Below are 19,169 nucleotides of genomic sequence, written 5' to 3' on the forward strand. Positions count from 1 at the left end.
AGCTTTCTTCTCCTTCCTTGATTTTCCATCAAATGAAAAGAATTCCCAGGAAGAAATTTCAGCCTCTTGGGAGGCTCAGCTGGATTTTTTTTTTTAAATCCACAAGCCTGTCTATACCTGGTTATGGTGAAGTTGTGTGGAAACAGCTTGAATCAAATCAAATCAAAACAAAACTCAGCTTCCCACCTCAGCTTCCTTGCTTTGAGTGGCACTCATTCTCCTCCAGTAGAGCTGGATGTGCAGTACAGTGAATAATCTTGGATGTTAGGTTAGAAGGAACAAGTGTTTCTTTCAAGCCCTGTAGCATTTTGACTTTGGTGGGTTTCCTCCCATGCTGTGCACACCAAGCTTTCACCTCTCTGATTTGATGGTGCATAGGGGTGCAAGATTTAATGTAGGCATGCATACTTTTATAGACAGATGAAGACTAGCAAGGATGCACAAACATGCTGCTTTCTGTTCCCTACTGCTTGTGCATCAGTAACAAAATCTCCTTAGAAATTGCCACTGGCAGAGAGGAATAATTATTTATGGCTCTTTACTTTTCACTTTAACTGGGATTGACTAGCCTTCACCTGTTAGCCTTGGCTGTTCTGGCAGCTCTTCCTTGCAAGGATAATAAGCAGAGCTGCTTTATTCCCAAATCAGAATTTCAATCTCCCTAACCCTGGTTCTTTCTTCTAATGAACATAGATCTTTGGGAACTGACATGCACAGATCCATGTCATTTGCTAACCAGAGGCAAAACAAGATCAGAGTTTTGGCCCAGAAGCTTCTGACGCTAACTGGCTTCTTAAATCCTACCCATTACCCACTAGCTGATTTCACCCAGATCTCACCTGAGATTTATTTCAGCATATCCCTTCTTGACAGGGCCGCAACTAGGGTCTGTGTCACCCGGGGCAAACATGGATTCCGCACCCATTTTGGTGCCCCCCGCAGTGCTCATTTTGGCACCCCCCCCCAGCGCGACAGCAAGGGCACATGCCCTGCTTGCTCCCACCTAGTTGCGGCCTTGCTTCTTGAAACAACTCTCCTCAATGGAAAGGTCCTGATCAAAATGGAAGGAGCGTGGAGTCTATGCAAAGAAACCTTTGTTTTGCCTTGCCTTGTTTACTGCATCTGAGTAGCCTTGGCTGGGAAGGCTCCAGGCTGGTAACCTTAGAATTCTGTACATTCCTGAGCCTGTTTACTGTTTTGATCTGTAGCTACTGACTTCCAGTAGAGGGCAAAGCCAAACACTGAAGATCTACGGCTCGCTCTCTAGAGCCCATATATAAAAAAAGGCAATGTTGCTTGAGTTCTTTAGCACTGGCTGCAGGTTGCTGTTACTTTTGTGTATTTATAGTCCTGCTCCCCAACCCCTGAGAAGAACTACTGGTGTATATGTCTGTGTAAGAAGAACTGGGTTTTGTTGTTGTTTATTTGTTTAGTCGCTTCCGACTCTTTGTGACTTCATGGACCGGCCCACGCCAGAGCTTCCTGTCGGTCGTCAACAGCCCCAGCTCCCCCAGGGACGAGTCCGTCACCTCTAGAATATCATCCATCCACCTTGCCCTTGGTCGGCCCCTCTTCCTTTTGCCTTCCACTCTCCCCAGCATCAGCATCTTCTCCAGGGTGTCCTGTCTTCTCATTATGTGGCCAACGTATTTCAGTTTTGCCTTTAATATCATTCCCTCAAGTGAGCAGTCTGGCTTTGTTTCCTGGAGGATGGACCGGTTTGATCTTCTCGCAGTCCAAGGCACTCTCAGAATTTTCCTCCAACACCACAGTTCAAAAGCATCGATCTTCCTTCTCTCAGCCTTCCTTATGGTCCAGCTCCTGCAGCCATATGTTACTACGGGGAACACCATTGCTTTAACTATGCGGACCTTAGGGTATGCATATATGTGTGGGAAAATACTCTGTGTGTATATACCACAGCCAGTTTGCTGCAGTGGTTTGGACATGAGGCTAGAAACTGGGAGACCGTGAGTTCTAGTCCTGTCTTAGGCACAAAGCCACCTGGGTGACCTTGGACAGTCCTTCTCCATCTCAGTTCTAGGAAGAAGAAACTGGCAGACTGCTAGAGAACCAATCTGGTGTAGTGGTTAAAGGCATGGGATTAAAGGCATAGGATTAAAAGTTGGAGACAGTGAGTCCTAGTCCTGCCTGAGGCATAAAGCCAGTTGGGTGATTTTGGGCCAGTCCTTTCTTCTCAGCCCTAGGAAGAAGACGGCCAGGGCAAACCACTTCCAAAAAGTCTTGCCAAGAAAACTGCAGGGACTTCTCCGGGCTTCTCCGGGCCATTGCCAGAAGTCAAGACTGACTTGAAGGCACACACACAGAGGGTGTGTATACAGACACACACCCCAACACCCCTATCTCAGCATCAGAACTCTGCACATCAGCTGAAATGGAGGAACTCAGTGGAAGCATCTGCTATTGTCAGTGTTTAAGGCAGGTTGACAATCTTTTGGTGACCAAGGGACGGGCCATCATGGGAGGGGGTCAGAAGGACTGAGTAAGGCCTAAAGGAATGGGTGGGGCCACTTGACAGATATAGCCAGGGCTGAGCTGGGGAGGAATTGGGTTTTTTTTCCTTTTATAAAAAAACAGTGGCGAGGGTCTTTTTGAACTTTCACTACAGTTTTCCTCCATTGCCGCCCTCAGTTCTACTTTGGTTCCTAGCAAACTGGGCCAGAGAGGGCTCACAGCAGAGAAGGGAATGTGGCCACAGGCTGACCTACTTCTGCTTTCGGGTGCCACTTAACACTGGCTATTTTTTCCATGGAGATCTTCCATTTTTCAATTGTGCTTATAAAAGAAGCTCAGAGTGGATCCGTTGGGTCTTGCTGGTGATCCATCACCATCATCTTGAGAGGAGGGTTTCTAATACAGGGTCTATTTTCCAAAAAGGTTGGGTTTTACACAACCAGGTCAATGAAAGATCCTGCTACTGTGTGAGCACAACGGGCTGTAAAAAAAACTAATTATACTTTCCCTGTTTCCCTCTTAGGAACTTAACTTAGTTTGGTGTAACAGAGCCAGGAGGAAAGGGGGAAGGGGGGGAAGAGAGAAAGAGACCAACCACCTGGAATGGGTATACTGCTGTGGGTGAAAATGTGTCTCAGAAAATATTAAATTACATAACCTTTGCTCTTCAGGGAGGTTAAGATGAGAACCTTGAATTGTTCCTAGACATTTCCAGCTTTTCCCCCCCCAAATTAGGTCCTGCTTTATCTCCTTCTCCTTCCAAATCTTTTTAATTTTTCCCCTTTTGTGTCATACCATGGGAGATTCAGCTATCTCATTACAGTCAGTCCTTGTTTAGCGACCATAATCGGGACTGGCAACTAGGTTGTTAAGCGAAGCAGTTGCTAAGTGAAACTGTGACTCTGCTTACAATCTTACTTCAGCTTTCCTTTGCTTAACAGACCTGCAAAGGTCATAAATGCCAGGATTGGTCATAAAGTTACTTTTTCATCACTGTCATAACTGCATACAGTGTGCATAACAGTGCACATTGAAACAGTGAACATGACAGAACTGTTGCTAAATGATGTGTCGCTAAATGAGGACTACCTGTATTAGTATTTATAAGCACTTTGGAAGGCTTTCCTTTGCGGCAGGAGCAGTTGGTGCCAATTGGCTCCTGAGAAAGCCACTAATGGTGTGTGTGTAGGTGTACTCCTCCCAGTGGGAGGAGATGGGCGGTGACAAATTTGATAAATAAAATAAATAAATTTCCCCTCCCTTTAATTTTAAACCCTGTGGACTGTCACTCAGACCTACAACAATGGCAAAGCCCAAATTATCAATGGTCCAGATGTGTGCAGCTTAACTCCAACTTTGTTCCTAAGGAGGGTACCAAGGGACATGGACCTTGGCATGCCAAGAAAGGCCTTTTGGGAATTTGCATGGCCTCAGGAGGTGAGCTTAAAAAGGCACACAAGCTGTGCTTCTCTCTGCCAGCTGTGGCATTAGCTTCTGGGCTTGGCAAGGCAGAAGATTAACGTGGTGGGAAATGTGGCCGCAGGTGATCCTTAGCGAAGGAAGCTTCCTGATTTGAAAATGGAAAGGAGAATGGGCAGCTTCGCTTCTCAGGATGGCAGAAGAATGAGACAAGTTTTGGCTGGACCCCGGATGCTTTGGACATGGTGAATTTTACCTTGACAGTTTTTCCTGGCTCAGCAGGAGAATTGACGCCAGAGGCCAGGCATAGCAGCAGAGGGTCACAGTCTCCATGACCTGGATTTATTGCTGCAGTGAAGGAGATGCCAACCGTTCCTTCTTCCCACCTGAGCCTTGCTCTGCTCCTGGGCTGTCCCACATCTGCTGGGCTCTTGTCAGCTTCTGGCAGCACAAGCCTTTGCGTGCAGACCACGCCCAAAGAGCCAGATCACAGGCCCATTCACTGAGCAGCAACGGTGTCCACGCAAACTCAAACTTGCTCGGCCTGCTCAAGGAAGGTTGGAACATCTGCATTCACACCCCATGCTAATCTAGATTAGGGTTATCCTGGACCCCCCCCCCCTTTTGGGGGGGGCTGGCTTCTCGTTTTGCGTGAGCTCAGCCAAACAGGGGAATTCAGGAACCAGATTAAGTACATGTGTGGAAGCATCCACTGTCTATCCTGAGGCTGGAAAGCTTCGGAATCTTCACGTACCACTCCCAGCAGCTGCAGTCAGGGTGGTCAGTGGGGACTGAAGCTAGGAGTTACTCAGCAAACTCAGAATGCCTACAGCATCCCCCACTCTGACCTGCCTACCCTGCCTACCTGTGACAGACGTGTGTGTGTGTGTGTGTGTGTGTGTACACACACACACACAATATACACACACACACAGACATACAGTATATATGTACAGTGTCTGTCTGTGTCTGTGTGTATACACACAATATATACAGTATATACATATACATTTCAGTGCAAATTTTGCCGCGAAGGTTTCTATTGTCCTATTCTTAGCATGCGTGGGAGATGGTTCAATAAAAGCTATAAAAAGTTGCAGCACCTAAGGGAAAGGGGTGGGGAAGGAGGAGGAAAACCGCAAGGGCCGGCCTCCCTAATCCTCATTGCACCCACATGACTCTGGCTTTCCAATTCTCAGCCTCCCCGGTTAACCCATCGTATGGATGGCTCCAGTAGCTGGATGGACAGCATCTTCTGATCTCTGGTCACCAACGGCTGAACAAGCCGGCTTCCCTCTCTGCTTCTGCTCCAGCTCCTGCTTTTAGCCCCAGTGACTCTGTTTCAGGACTTAGTGAAATTGATTCCCATTTGCTTTCGTCTCAGTGTCACTGGCCTTTGGTAGAAACATTCCCAAGGGAGTATGGATTAATTCAAATCCATTTGATTGCTGGCAAGCTGAAGCTCAGGGGCCAGACAAAACAAGCAGGGGCTTTTCGTAGGGAGGAGGAGGAGGAAGTGAAGAAACCATAGGCTGGAGCGGGAGGGGAATTCCATTTATCACCCTTGTCAAGGCTGATTTTCCTGAATGCACTAGGAATGATGTGATGCAGAGAGAGAATCTTTGATCTTTATTTCTGGGGTTAAGGCCAGCCCTTGTTTAAGATGTTGCAATGAAGACCTGCCCTCTTAATAGAGCTGAAGATGGATTTTCGCTCCTGCGCACATTTCTACGTTAATTGCATGCGTGCTGTGCGGCTTTGGAAGCTGGGCCTGTGCAGGCGTGGTGGGATGCCTTCGTGAAAAGGGGCAGACTTTTTGAGATGTGCAACTCCCGGTGACTTCAGGGAAAGAGCCATGTAGTTTTCTCAGTAACAATAAGGAATGGGTTCATGACTGCCTTCTGGGGTCAGATCTACATGGCCCTGTCCATATAGTCCTTGGGGGTTCAGTGCAGCTAGAATTGGATTGATTGATTGATTGATTGATTGATTGATTATTTGCCATCAAGTCATTTTTGACTCCTGGTGACTATATAGATAGATGATGGAGGATGCAGGATGGATGGAATTTACTGCTTATTATGCTACTCACAGAGGGTGAGCTTAGACCGGTTTGCCATTCTTCTCTTCTATGACATCTTCTTCACTCTTGCTAATCTTTCTTTCACCTTCCCCTCCCATTTGGACCTTCACCAGAGGTCTAAGTCTCTGACATCCAGCGGGCTTTCAAAATGGGATGGAGGGCCAACTGTGGCCGCATGGCTAAAAACTCCTCTTCCTTATGCTCAACTCTCCAAAGACACTCTGGTCCAACCCTCTGCCTTGGAAGACAGCATGGAAACTTCTCCAAATAACCAAAATGCTGAAACAGGGCATGAAGAACTGCCTTCTCATTCATGTTGTATCCTAGTTTGAAGACTGTTTCTGGGCCCGATTCAAAGAGCTGGTTTGAACCCAGAAAGCATTGGAGGGTTGGAAAAACTGAGCTCTGAAAGATCACCTCTTTTGCAATATTCTTGTCATGCTCTCCATGCTGAGCGATGTTGCCTGGCCAGGGCTGTGGAAAAAAAAAAGGTGAAAGGTCCCCTGTGCAAGCACTGAGTCATGTCTGACCCTTTGGAGGGATGCCACTTTCATGATGTTTTCTTGGCAGACTACAGAGCGGGGTAGTTTGCCATTGCCTTCCCCAATCGTCACCTTCCCCAGCAGGCTGCGTGCTCATTTTACCGACCTCAGGAAGGATGGGAGGCTGAGTCAACCTGAGCTAATAAGGCTATTCTCAGCAGTTGATCACCACCTCAGTAGATCCTCCCCTAAGAGGTCAACTCAGCTTCCCTCTGCAAACATCTGCATGGCAATTTCTGTGTTCTTGCAGGCTTTTAAAACACTTGATAAATTTGTGCTGCCATGGTGTGCTTTCAAGTGCATTTGACGCAGTGAGATTATTTTAGATCTCCTGTTTTGTCTGAAGCTCAGGTTTCTTGCATTCCACTCAAATGGACAAGTTGTACTGCTGGATTGTGGAAGAAACAAAAATGCAGTGGATTATTGAATTGTCCTCATGTCCTTGAAACACCTTGCCCTTGATGATAGGTTAACAGATTGAATGAAGAAGTAAGAGGCAGTGTGGTGGAATTGTTAAGGTGCTTGATTTAGAGAGGTCAAGTCCACCCTCAGCCATGGAAACTCACTCAGTGACTTTTGGCCAATCCCTTCTCTTAGTCCAAACCTCTCCCCTGGGGATAAAGTCAAGGAACAACTCCATGTTCACCACCTTGAGCTGTGAGAACAAGGTGGATTTTAAAAGCAATGCTTTATCGTTCACTTCTCTCCTTCCTCTTCCTCCTCAAACAGTCCATGACCTCTTTACTGATTGCTGTCCAGAATATTTGCATTTATGTCCCTGTGTTTTGTAAATAAGACAAATCATGGCCATGTTGGAATATATCCAGTTATCTCTGGCAAATGCAAGATGATCTAGTGTTCATCCATATGGAAACTGCCAGGTGCCTGCATATCTCTTTCTTGTGGCTTCAAGGCATCAGTTGTGTTGGATAAGGGATGGGGACCCCCAAGTTCTAATTTGTCCTCAGTTATGGAAGCTCAGTGGATGCCAACCCCTCTCTCTCAGCCTGACCTACCTCAGATGGTTGTTGTGATGAGGAAAAATGGGTTACGGGAGCATTTGTTCGAGGTAGTCCATACAAGGAACACAACTTTGAATACAAGCTATATCTTTATTGTAGGGTTGCGTTGAGACAGTTTGGTGCAGTGGTTAAGGCACCAGGCTAGAAACTGGGAGACCATAAGCTCTAGTCCTGCCTTGGGCACAAAGCCAGCTGGGTGACCTTGGGCCAGTCACTCCCTCTCAGCCCTAGGAAGCAGGCAATGACAAACCAGTTCTGAAAAATCTTGCCAAGAAAACTTCAGGGACTTGTCCAGGCAGTTTCCAAGAATCGGACACGATTGAACGTATTAAAAAAAAAGTTACATTAACAGAATCTTGCAAGTCTGAAAGCATTTCTATCCCCATTTACTTTTACTCTCTGGAAAACTAGGGAGGGTCCTTTCTGAAATGCTTCCCACGTCCCCTCTGCTTTTGTGTGGACTGAGGTAACTTTTGCATGACAGCTGTCCTGGCTGCGTCTCTTCCTCCTGTCTCCCAAGGTCATTCCCGCATACCGTTGCATCATTATGGCACATCACCTCGGAGGAAAAGCAGGGATGCAAACCTAATCAATACATTTTTAAAATGCTGGAAATTCTGCAAGCTGCTTTTGCTTCAGAGGTTTTTTATTTTCTCAGGCTTTATAATTCAAAAATAGGTAAGGGGAAACGTAAAACAAAAATAATAAATCTCCGGACCGTCTTGGGAAGAGAACTGAAAGCCATGCTTTGGAATTTTGAACTCCCTGCATTGCTCCAAATTGTAAGACAGAGCCAGCAGATGAAGGGGGTCTGGTGTGTGTGTGTGTGTGTGTGTGTGTGTCTACTGGGAGTTCGTAGTGACTAAACTGTGATGAGATATTTTCTCCAGCTAAGGAGAGACTCAGAGCTGGCTAAGCAGGAAAGAAATACGTGCTTATAAGGAGCACCTCCATTTCACAGAACACTGGAATTATGGAAGGCAGGGAATAAAGGTGTCCCTACCCTTCTTTCTTTCCTGATGTTCTCTTTTCTTTCTGTTGAAGAAGCTGGTAGTGGGACTAACAAGGCTCAGACTGTGGAAATAAAGGGTCTGATCAACCCATACTGTGATTTCCATGGGCTCAAGAAAACGTTTTCATCACTGGATCTGCTTCCTGGAGAATCTTACAACTCCTTAAATAAAACGAGTGATGTTCACATGACAGGCTGTGATTTGCTTCACTGGGGTTCACTGAAGTCCACGTAAACACTCTGAAACACAAACAATGGTTTGCAAGCCGCAACCGTCTGGATCCCACCCTTGCGCTAAACCACAAACAATGGGTGTGATGTGTGGAAAGGCTGTCCACATAGCTGTGATTTGGGGACCAGACTGACATTATGTAAATACTACATTGCTTTTTTAAATGCCTGTTTTGGGGGTGGGTTGTTAAACCGCTGCCATGGGGAACCTGATTTAGGACCATGAGGAAATGAAGTTTTACTCATTTTCCCAGTCATGCATTCCCAAAAAGAGTAGTCTTACTCACATCCAGTAATTCGCTGCTTAGCGCAGGATGGAATTTTGTTTGATATGCTTGGTTGGGGGATTTAAATTGTGCCCAGGAGGAACAATAATTCAGTAAGCTGTCTTCGTGCATTTAAGACACCACGTAGCTGGGTGCTCAAGAGAAAAGAAAAGATGGAAACTGGTGCAATGAATGGAGAATATTCAATTGGCGAAACCTTTCGGGAATCATTTACCCCAAAATCATGCCCCTCCCTGCAAAGTGCTGGCAGATAGCAATTTTAGCTCAGACAAAAGAAGGAAATTGAATGATCACATTACAGGTAGCCCTCACTTAACGACTACAACTGGGACCAGAATTTCAGTTGCTAAGCGAAGTGGTCATTAAGCAAATCTGACCGATTTTACAACCTTTTTTGCAGAGGTTGTTAAGCAAATCAGTGTGGGCGTTAAGCAAGCCATGTCATTGTTAAGTGAATCACACAGTTCCTCATTGATTTTGCTTGCCAGAAGCCGGCTGGGAAGTTTGAAAATGGTGATCAGGAGACCACGGGACGCTGTGACAGTCATAACCACCCAGAGTCCCTCCAGTGGGAGGAGATGGGCGGTGACAAATTTGATAAATAACTAAATAAATATAAATGTGAACCAGCTGCCAAGTGCCCAAATCATGATCATGTGGCCGCAGGGACGCTGCAGTGATCATAAGTGCATTCACTGGCTGTAAGTCATTTTTTTAAACACCGTTGTAAGTCCGAATCGTCACTAAACAAATGGTAGTTAAGTGAGGACTACCTGTATGTGTTTGGGGAATTTTGTTTAATTTGGTTGAGCCCCAAGAGATGGCAGCAGCTAGCCAAACCAGCTGACTTTGGAAAGTGAAGCATAATCAAATCTAGTTAGGGCGTAGATGGGAGACCACAGAGAAATCCAAGGAGTATAGGCTAGAGATTGCAGAACGCAGTAGCAAAGTCTGTCCGTACTCCTTCTTCCCGATGATTCCCATACCTTCCAAACACATCCCCTCTCTGCATAGCTTGGCTTTTCCTCCTACTCAATCCAGGAAAACTTTTCCAAGACCCTCTTTGAGCCAACTTCATCTGGCAGGAAGCAGCTCCTTTCTTCTGGATGACTGCAGAGTTGCTATGGTTATCTCAGGGGGAACTGAGCGAAAGCTACGGAAAGTCAATTTTCTGCCTCATGGCCCCGGCTGCTTCACCCCACCTCCCCGCAGGTGCAACTCCGTGTTCAGTCTTTGCCACCTCTTGGCTCCAGCAGCTCTTCCATGTTTTTGCTCCAGGGGCCTTAGGGGACCCTTGGTGGTGTCCCACATGTTCTGACAGCCTGAGGTTTTGTTCTTAGCAGGGAACGATCAAAGCTGATGGATGAAGTAGTAGATGCGCAGATGGATTTTTCAGCTTCTTCGATAGAACGCGTGGCCCACATTGCACATTGATCTGGGAGTGCATGGGGAAGGGAGAGCATAAATGAGGCTGAGAGGGGTAAATCTGCCCCCCTCGAAGGTGGGGGAAAAGCCTGTGATCTTGATGGAGCATCTGATATGGCCGCACAACAATCCTCCTGTCCAGCCATTTTAATCCTATCTGGTGTTCCATTTTCAGGCTGGCAAAGCTGGCTAATTGAAAGATTGTGAATGAAAACGGCAACGTGATCTCTGAATGGTGCCGTGTTGACAAAGCCACTGTGCAACATTGTGAAGCCGCAAAACATGGTTGACATCCCACCCAACCCACTCACCGTGTGATTTGCTTAACAGCCATGTGGTTCACGTTATGCCCATGGTGATTTGCTTAACAACTGCCACAAAAAGGTCGTAAAAACAGGTCGGATTCGCTGAATGACCACTTCGCTTAGCAACCAAAATGCCAGTCCCAATTGTGGTGGTTAACTGAGGACTACCTGTATTATGATGTACAACTATTTTCCACAGTGCCGGTGCAAAATGGGAAGTTGGACTTCTGAGGAGGTGGGGGAGGAAACCATTGCCCTCTTCTGCCCATATGCAGAGAAAATGATGGCAAAACATGCCTCCTCCTCCTCCTGCTTGCTCCAGTGTTGTTCTTCAAAATAGCAATCTCTGGAACCAAACGTTACGTGCCAAATCCTCCCCAGTAATCGGATTAGCAAGGCGATCACGTTTTCCTCTTGTTGTAAATAGGGTCATTTCTTATAAGCCGCTCACAGAGCTTGTGGCTGCGAACCAATCTTCACCTTAAAACACCAGGGGGTTGTGGAACATGGGGTACAACCCCAGATTTTTCCTTCCCCAGTGGTCTGTAAACTTCAGCAAAAATGACCTTTGTCCCATGCATTCAGGCTTTAGTCATTCTCGCACATCGTTTGCAGATTTTCCTTCTCCTGTGGCCGGGCTGATGTACAGCTCGAATGTGCTTTGCTGGCTTCCCTTGGCGCAGCATTTACGCAGCCATTAATTTGTAAGGGAGGTTTATGGCAAAGCCTTTCGTGTCGCTCCCGCTAATATGGTTTCAGCCACGATGGAAAATAACACCGTTTAGCACACGATCGACCCACTCTTTCTTTTTTTAGCTGAGTATCCTGGTAGGCAGAATTTCAACCGAGAAAGCCTTGACTTTCCTGGGGATGTATCTCAAAGGGTCAGCTTTCGGTGAAGTGGGGATTTTTACTGGGGAAATGGTGGTGGTGGTGGGGGGAAGAATCCCTGGCTGGAAGGGGGCATTTTGGCCCAAACATTTGCTCAGTGCAGGGACTTAAATCAAACCATCCCAAAGAGGTAACAGTCCATAGCCATGCTGTGATGATAATTCAAAGTACATTTAATTGTGTAAATATAATTGTGCTTTAATTTAAATAATAGCTTGGGCTAAAGATACTTTAATCTAAATTTTATTTCTCCTCATAAAGACAATGAAAGCATGACATGGGCGTTATGCCAGCAGTTTAATTGCTCGATGTTTTTAAAAGCCGTTTTAATAATCTATTAAACTAGTTCATTTTATTTCATTGTCCGTTCTCATTTTTTAAACGTATATGTTTGTGTGCGCAGGCACGTTTTGCTTTGTGGACAGGCAGAGCAGAAACCAAATAAGTCAACGATTTTATTTATTTTATTTTAATAAATAAACTTTAAAAAAAACACAATGTTTTGTGCAAGGCAATCCAGGCGTGGTCAACTCGCGGACCCAAGCCAGAAAATCGCGCCTGCGCAGTGAAACTTTTCAAGGCAAACCTTGGGGAGGGAGTGGAGCGGGTCACGTGACGGCAAAACCATAGAGATCGCAGACGGGGCGGAAGGAAACCCTAGAAGGAGCCCCTGAGTCAATTGAATCCGTTTCTCCCAGTCTTTAAAGCCAAATGGCGAAGACACGTGTACTTATTCCAGCTGTCCTCACATGGAAGGCATGGCTGGGCGGACCCAGCCACCCGCTCTAGAGCGGCGACCTCCTGCGCGTCAAGCAGCGCTTCTGCCCTGCCGGCCCACCAATGAAACGACGGAAGCACCGGAAGGGGCGGGCTTTGGCGCGGGCAACGCCTCTCCCGGAACTTTCAACCACGGCCGCCTGGCGCCGCGCTGGTCCGGGTCGCTTCCGTCATGGCCAGCCAGTCGCAGGGCATCCAGCAGCTGCTGCAGGCCGAGAAGCGCGCCGCCGAGAAGGTGGCCGAGGCCCGCAAGCGTGAGTGGCCGGCGTGGGTGCGGAGGGGTGAAGCGGGGCTCCTCCCGAGAGGCTCGGACTACAGCTCCCATCGTCCCCAGCCTACGGGAGAGGGGCGGCCCAGAGCCTTTCCAGCCCCGCGTGTCCCCTCCGCTTGCATGGGAGCGAGGGGTGGGGGTCCTTCCTCCCATCATCCCCAGCTCGTAGGGAAGGGGGGGCCCAGAGCCACCACATGTCCCATCATCCTGCCTGGGAATGGCCGTCCGTAGCTTTCCCAGGGGTTTTGCCCTGCCGGTCGCATCTCCAACGCGAGGGAACGGTCTCCTAAGTCTCCTCCAGGGTGTGGTGGTGATGGTGGTGGGGGGTTGGACTACACCTCCCATCCTCCCCAGCGAGCAGGGAAGTGCCTTGAAACAAGCAGGGTCCAAAAGGGGGGCTGCGTGGATGGATCCATGACTTTCGCTTGCCTGCTTTTTATGCGTCGGGGTTTTCTTTGGGTATTTCATGGGGTTTGGCATTGATTTCTGCCTTTGGCTCGTGGGCTTGCCTTTAATTATGGAAGCAGCCCAGGGTCGCCCGTGGGGCTTCCGCGGCTCCACAAATCGAATGAATGAATAAGTATATAAATCTTTGGATCGGAGCAATTCGAGTATGACTGATTTTGAGGGGGTTCCAATATGGTGCTCAGTGGGGGTGATCGGAGGAACTTGCATCACTTTTGACTCATCCGGAGGGTGCCTGTTTTGGGAAAGTCGGTATTTTTAGCTTATTTCTTTATCAACTTTATACGGCTGCGCTCTCAAGGTCCACGGCTCTGGGCTGCTTATAACGAAAAACAACAGGAAACAAAATTATATTGTTTTATTAAAAATAAAAACAGTAAACCGAATGATAACATAAATAACAGCCGAGAAGCCAACCCACCGTGAGGCTAATCATCATCGCGCTGAGCATAATGAAGAAATGGGCTCACCCACACCCTTCCTCCTTTAGTTCACGTTTTTCTAGTTTGTAGTTACCCTGCTTGAAAGTTTTAATAAAGGTTTTAATAAACTTATGTTAGGAAATCCGCCTAATGTGGTTTTTGCCATAGCTATAAAATAGTTTTCCCATGTGGTTTTTCCTCTAAAGCAGAGCTTTCCAAATTTTTCACGTTGGTGACACACTAACACACTGCGGGTGCGGCCGTGTCACCAGCAGGCACGTGGAATCAGCTGTTTTGATGTGATTACGCATATTGCGTGTGCGCAGTACATGCATGATCCCTTGATTGCGCAACACACCTACACACTGCAGCCAACACACTAATGTGTTGCGACACACAGCTTGGAAAACTCTGCTCTAAAGTTGGGCTGCAACACCCTTTATGCTGGTTGAGCTTTGCAGAATTTGAAGGCCAGCATAACCAGAGGAAAGCCTGTTGTGATATATTGGGCATTTTAGTCAAAACCAAAGTTTCGGAAGACCTCCCCAACCTGTTGCCTACTAGAGATACTGGACTGCATTATTCATTACTGAGTGAGCTTCAATTCAAGAAAATTGGGAGTCTGAGAGAGATCCTGGCTTCTGTTTGAGAATAAATCCTCTTCTCTTTTGGGTTCTGTTGCATAACTTGCTTGTGAAAAACCAATTTAAGTTTGCAGACTTCCTGCAGGCTGCAAAATGTCAGTAGCATGCAGGTACTTTAATCAAGCAATAGCTTGATTAAAGCTGAATTGTGAAGGTTGTGGATAGTTGGTGTGTTTTTTAAGCACCTTGCTCTGATGCCTGTATTGGGGATTCAGCTTAACTAAAACTGCTATTTTTTAAAAATTGTATTTTAGGTCTCCTATCTTTCCGTGCATTTTTAATATAGCAGTCTGTAGGGTCTTCACCTGAAATGACTTCAAGAAAGGAACATACTCTGGCTAAGAACAATGGAGTCACATCATGTACTGGAAAGAATGCATTGCTAGGAGAATGTCTGACTAATGTGCCATGTTCATAAATCTCTAGTTTTGATTAAGAAGCTAACTGAGACAGCTATGAATGATCAAAAACTGGGTTGTTTTCACGTATCACATTAGGCTCAGTGTTTCAAGTTCTTTGGCCTAACTCTTCTGGGAAAAAACCCCGGCTTCAATATTTACATGATGTATTTTGACCTGACTCCAGTTAATATCCCCAAATTGGTTTTCTGGGGCCATAGTAATTCCTGTACTGTCTTCGGAGACTTATCCCACACAACACTTCTTACCCTGCATGTTACAGAAATCCTACCTTGCTTGTACACCATGGGTATTGCAATATTATGAGCTCCAGGTGGTATCCATAATGTTCCAACTATCTGCATTATAGAAATAGTCCCCTTATTGCACCTTCCTTCAGGATTTTTTTTTTCAGTTTCTCAGCCTGGTTTACATTTAGACCTCGCTTAACAACCATTTGTCTAGCGATGGTTTGGATTTACGACAGTGCTGAAAAAAACAGACTTACAACCGGTCCTCACACTTTACAATCACAGCAGTGTCTCCGTTGTCATGTGATTGTGATTTCAGCACTTGGCAACTGGTTTGTATTTATGACCATCGCCACATCCTGTGGTCACATGATAGCCATTTTCGACCTTCCTGGCTGGCTTCTGGCAAGCAAAATTAATGGGGAACCACATGATTCACTTAATGACCACATGGTTTGCTTAACAACTGCGGTGATTTGCTTAATGACTACCGCAAAAAGGTAGTCATAAAACTGGGTTGGATTTACTTAATGACCACTTCGCTTAGTGACTGAAATTCTAGTCCCAGTTGTGGTTGTTAAGGAGGACAACCAGTACAGCCTTACTAGTCTTCCATCTCATTTAAAAAGATGGTGTGCTTTTTTGCGCTATGAGAACTGTGTGTGGGAAATAAGATGAGTTTTGGAAGGTATTTCAGAGCACCGTTTGCTCACTGGAAGATCAGATATCACCTCTCTCACTTCATGCCGGAGTATTTATTTGCCAAGCTGAGAGATGGCAACTGTCTTTGTGGGCCTTGGCTTGTAAATTCTACATTTTTCAGAGTGGTTTTTCATGAGATGCCTGGGCCCGTTGCTCTGTCTGTGTAATGCATGGGAGGAGGAGCTGTGTGTCATATTTAAAGGCTCTGGGGTTGATCTTTTAGGAAGCCCATTAAGGATTTCAGTCCGGGTTACTCCTAGAATATGACGTACCGTGTAAAATTAATCTCAGGAAAGTGGATTTACTGTTTTGGTGTTTGAACATTTTGCTTTTGCTGCTTTCCAACATAGGAAAGAATCGGCGACTGAAGCAGGCCAAGGAAGAAGCTCAGGCTGAGATTGAACAGTATCGGCTGCAAAGGGAGAAGGACTTCAAAGCAAAAGAAGCCGCGGTGTGTTAAATTCCATGCCGGCTAATCTCTCTGCCTTCCTGTCTCTTTTCTGTCCCAGAATGGGAATTCGGTCGGGGGGAGAAAGCCCCGTTTTAGTAGCTTGCCCCTGTGAGGCTCAGCCCTTCTCTCTTGCTGATGATTTTCATTTATTGTAAGATAGAGAAGACTTTTTCAAATTTAGATTTTGTTTTTGTTTCTGTTTTTACCACGCTGTTTCTAATATCCTGCCCAACGTAGGCTATGTGTTACTTTGCATTATAGCAGCGTTTCTCAACCGTGGCAGCTTTCAGAGGTGTGGACTACAACGCCCAGAATTCCCCAGCCAGCCCATGGGCTGGCTGGGGAATTCTGGGCGTTGAAGTCCACACCTCTGAAAGCTGCCAAGGTTGAGAAACGCTGCATTATGGAGTTCCTTTTTTACTGCTTGGAGCCGAGTCTTGCCTTCTTTTCCTCCAGTGGCTTTCCAAGATCACACGGTTAGAAGAAGTAGTTAGCTGCATTTTTCAGTTGTTTGTCTCAGAAGCTGAAGATTAGAAGTTTAAGGATTTTCTGAAATTGGGAATGCCAGGTAGCCTTAAAGGCTGATAACCAACAGGTAGAATTCTCCCTGTGAATCGATTTCATTTCAGAAGGGGGCATTTTCCAGATTGTGCCGGAGTATAATTTCCAGGATCTGCCTGGTGTTCACCAGAGTTGAGACTCCAGCAGCTGCTGCAGCTTTTCCTTCCCTGGTCTGGTTATCTTAACACCCATTAGCTATTAGTCAACGACATTTCAATTTCTGTTTTTCTCTGTCAATTTTATTTGGTTATTAGGTTTTTAAGCCATTTCAGTGGTACTAAAAATCTAGTCTATAAATGTTTTGAAACTCAACTTCCTGCATAGTTTTCTTCCCCCTTCAAACTTCTGCTCTGGGTATCTGCCTGCTTAATTGTCTTTCTCCACCTCTGGTACCTTTTCCCAGGGCTCAAGATTAATTCATTCAGGGTGGTTCTTCCCCTCCTTCCCCCCAGTATCTTCCCCTGATTAAGAGCTAGAGTATCTTCATGAAAACAAGGACACTTTATCAATTATTCAATAACTCTATGAAAAAGTAATGTAGGGTAAATCTGGATTTGTCAGGCAAGGTTGAGAATTGGTTGATGTTGACAAATTATTTTTACTGCAGTTGCCGGTGGGAGAAGATGGGGGTGACAAATTTGATAAATAAATAAAATAAGTTGGTCTTGGGTTGGTCCCTTGCCTCTTCCCTTTGAAGGGATAGAAATTCAGTCTGAGACCTTCAGGGCCAAATGGGCTTCTGTATTTTGGGTGACCTGAGGAAGAATAATCATGATGTGCCTATGGGTTGGAAAAAAACAAAACCCAGATGGTTTGTGCTTGCTTAAACTCTGCTAGACTGAGGCATTCAAGGTTCTTGGAGATGCAAAAGTTACTACGCCAGCTTATTGAACAGAGTGTCTTCTTTTTTAGGCACTTGGCTCCCATGGCAGTTCTACCACTGAGGTGGAACAGGGAACCCAGGAGAAGATGACCCTTCTTCAGAATAACTTCCAGAAGAATCGGGAGGAAGTGCTGAACAGCTTGCTGAATTTGGTCTTTGACATCAAACCTGAAATCCATTCGAACTACCGCATTAATGGATAAAATGAATGTTTTGTTCTTCAAGAAGTATTAAGCAATACTAGCTTTGGCTACACCCTTTTTATAAATGTCCATAACTTATTTCCAAGAGGTGTAGATAATCTGTCTCTCTCTGTGTTTTTTTTTTCTTTTTCTTTTTCATAAAGGTATCTTGTCTTGCCCTTTTGTAGCACTTTTGAAGTTTCTATATAGGCTGGCTCTGTGTCCCAAAAGTGCATTATAATATAGGAGTGTAGCATAGAAGATATCGGATAAATTGTGCTGAGTATTAAAGGATCACTTTGGCCCCAAGAAGTGTTTGAAAGTCAGGAAAGATATGAAGTGCCACGCTACTTTCTGTATCCCTCTTAAATTGTAAACTCTATGAATTAGGTACTCTGATTAAAAAAAAAAACAGAGTAAAGAAACAGGAATTTTGTTTATAGAGTTGTGGATTGAATAGTATTCCGATTGTTTCTGAACATGTTTAAATAAGTTTTATTTAAGTAATAACTGTACCTTGTATATTCTCCTGTTGAACTTGAACAGGCTGCTGCCTTTAAGGTGCTTGAAGAAAAGTATAGATCTGATCTGAGTTGCAAAGAAATTAAAACTTTTTTTTCCTCCTTTTCCCCTTGCTCAGAGAGTTTGATTTATGAAATATGGATGTTGCTGACTTAAACAGGATTTGAGGCCTGTTTAGTTTTGGTGGGGCAGTAGCAAAGAAGCTCTTGATAACCTTTGGAACATGGATTGGGTGCAAGGGGACTAAAGCTGTGTGAGAGAGATATTGTCTGTAATTTATCAACCACTCTAGCTGAAATCTTAAAAATAGGGATAGAGTGCACTACAAATACCAACAGTGAGCTAGTCCTATCTTTAAAAAAAAGTGGGGGCAGGGGAGGAGAAGAAACAGGCACTTTTCTTAAAGCTGCTATTTTTATGACCAGCTCAAACTTTTTTTCCCCTGTGTTAATTTTGACCAATTCAGCTGGAAAAAGATTTTGATTTATTTTGTTTTTCCAAAGAAAAAGAAAACGTCTGCGAAATTCTCAACGGCATGGTGAATGCGAGTATCAGTTCCCTGAATCAGTGTCCTGGAGTTTCCGTGCAAATCCCACAGGATAGCATCCGACAGCCCCCGAAAGATTCTCCCTGAATCATCGTGGCCCTTGCCAGAACATGGGCCACGCATGTTGTGGTGTAACAAAGCCCAGCTGTATTCTGAGAGTCGGCGAATGTGCACAAGCCAGTAAGAGCAGGCTGTGTATGCAGTGCTACTTGGAGTTATGTATTTGAGCAAAGTCTTCAAATTCATCCCAGCTGCTCTGATCTGTTTGTAAATGAATTCAAAGATTGTGCAAGGCATCATGAGCCTCCAGTGACTTCTGGTGGAAATCAACTCCATAAGTGCTCTGCTTCTCCAGAATATGTGATTCTCAGAACAGAACAAGTGAAACGGTATAAATCAGG

The 19,169-nt window shown here is 45.5% G+C and overlaps 1 protein-coding gene across 1 annotated transcript; it reads left to right on the top strand.

Annotated features, from left to right (window-relative positions):
* Positions 1–12,609: 12,609 nt before the first annotated feature.
* ATP6V1G1 (ATPase H+ transporting V1 subunit G1) lies at positions 12,610–18,337 on the top strand. The gene is made up of 3 exons (XM_063316149.1): positions 12,610–12,723; positions 15,973–16,073; positions 17,547–18,337. The coding sequence occupies exons 1-3, from the start codon at positions 12,642–12,644 to the stop codon at positions 17,718–17,720; spliced, it is 357 nt and encodes a 118-aa protein (XP_063172219.1). The 5' UTR covers positions 12,610–12,641; the 3' UTR covers positions 17,721–18,337.
* Positions 18,338–19,169: the final 832 nt, after the last annotated feature.

This window comes from Candoia aspera, chromosome 16 (assembly GCF_035149785.1).
Source record: "Candoia aspera isolate rCanAsp1 chromosome 16, rCanAsp1.hap2, whole genome shotgun sequence".
Classification (NCBI taxonomy): Eukaryota; Metazoa; Chordata; class Lepidosauria; order Squamata; family Boidae; genus Candoia; species Candoia aspera.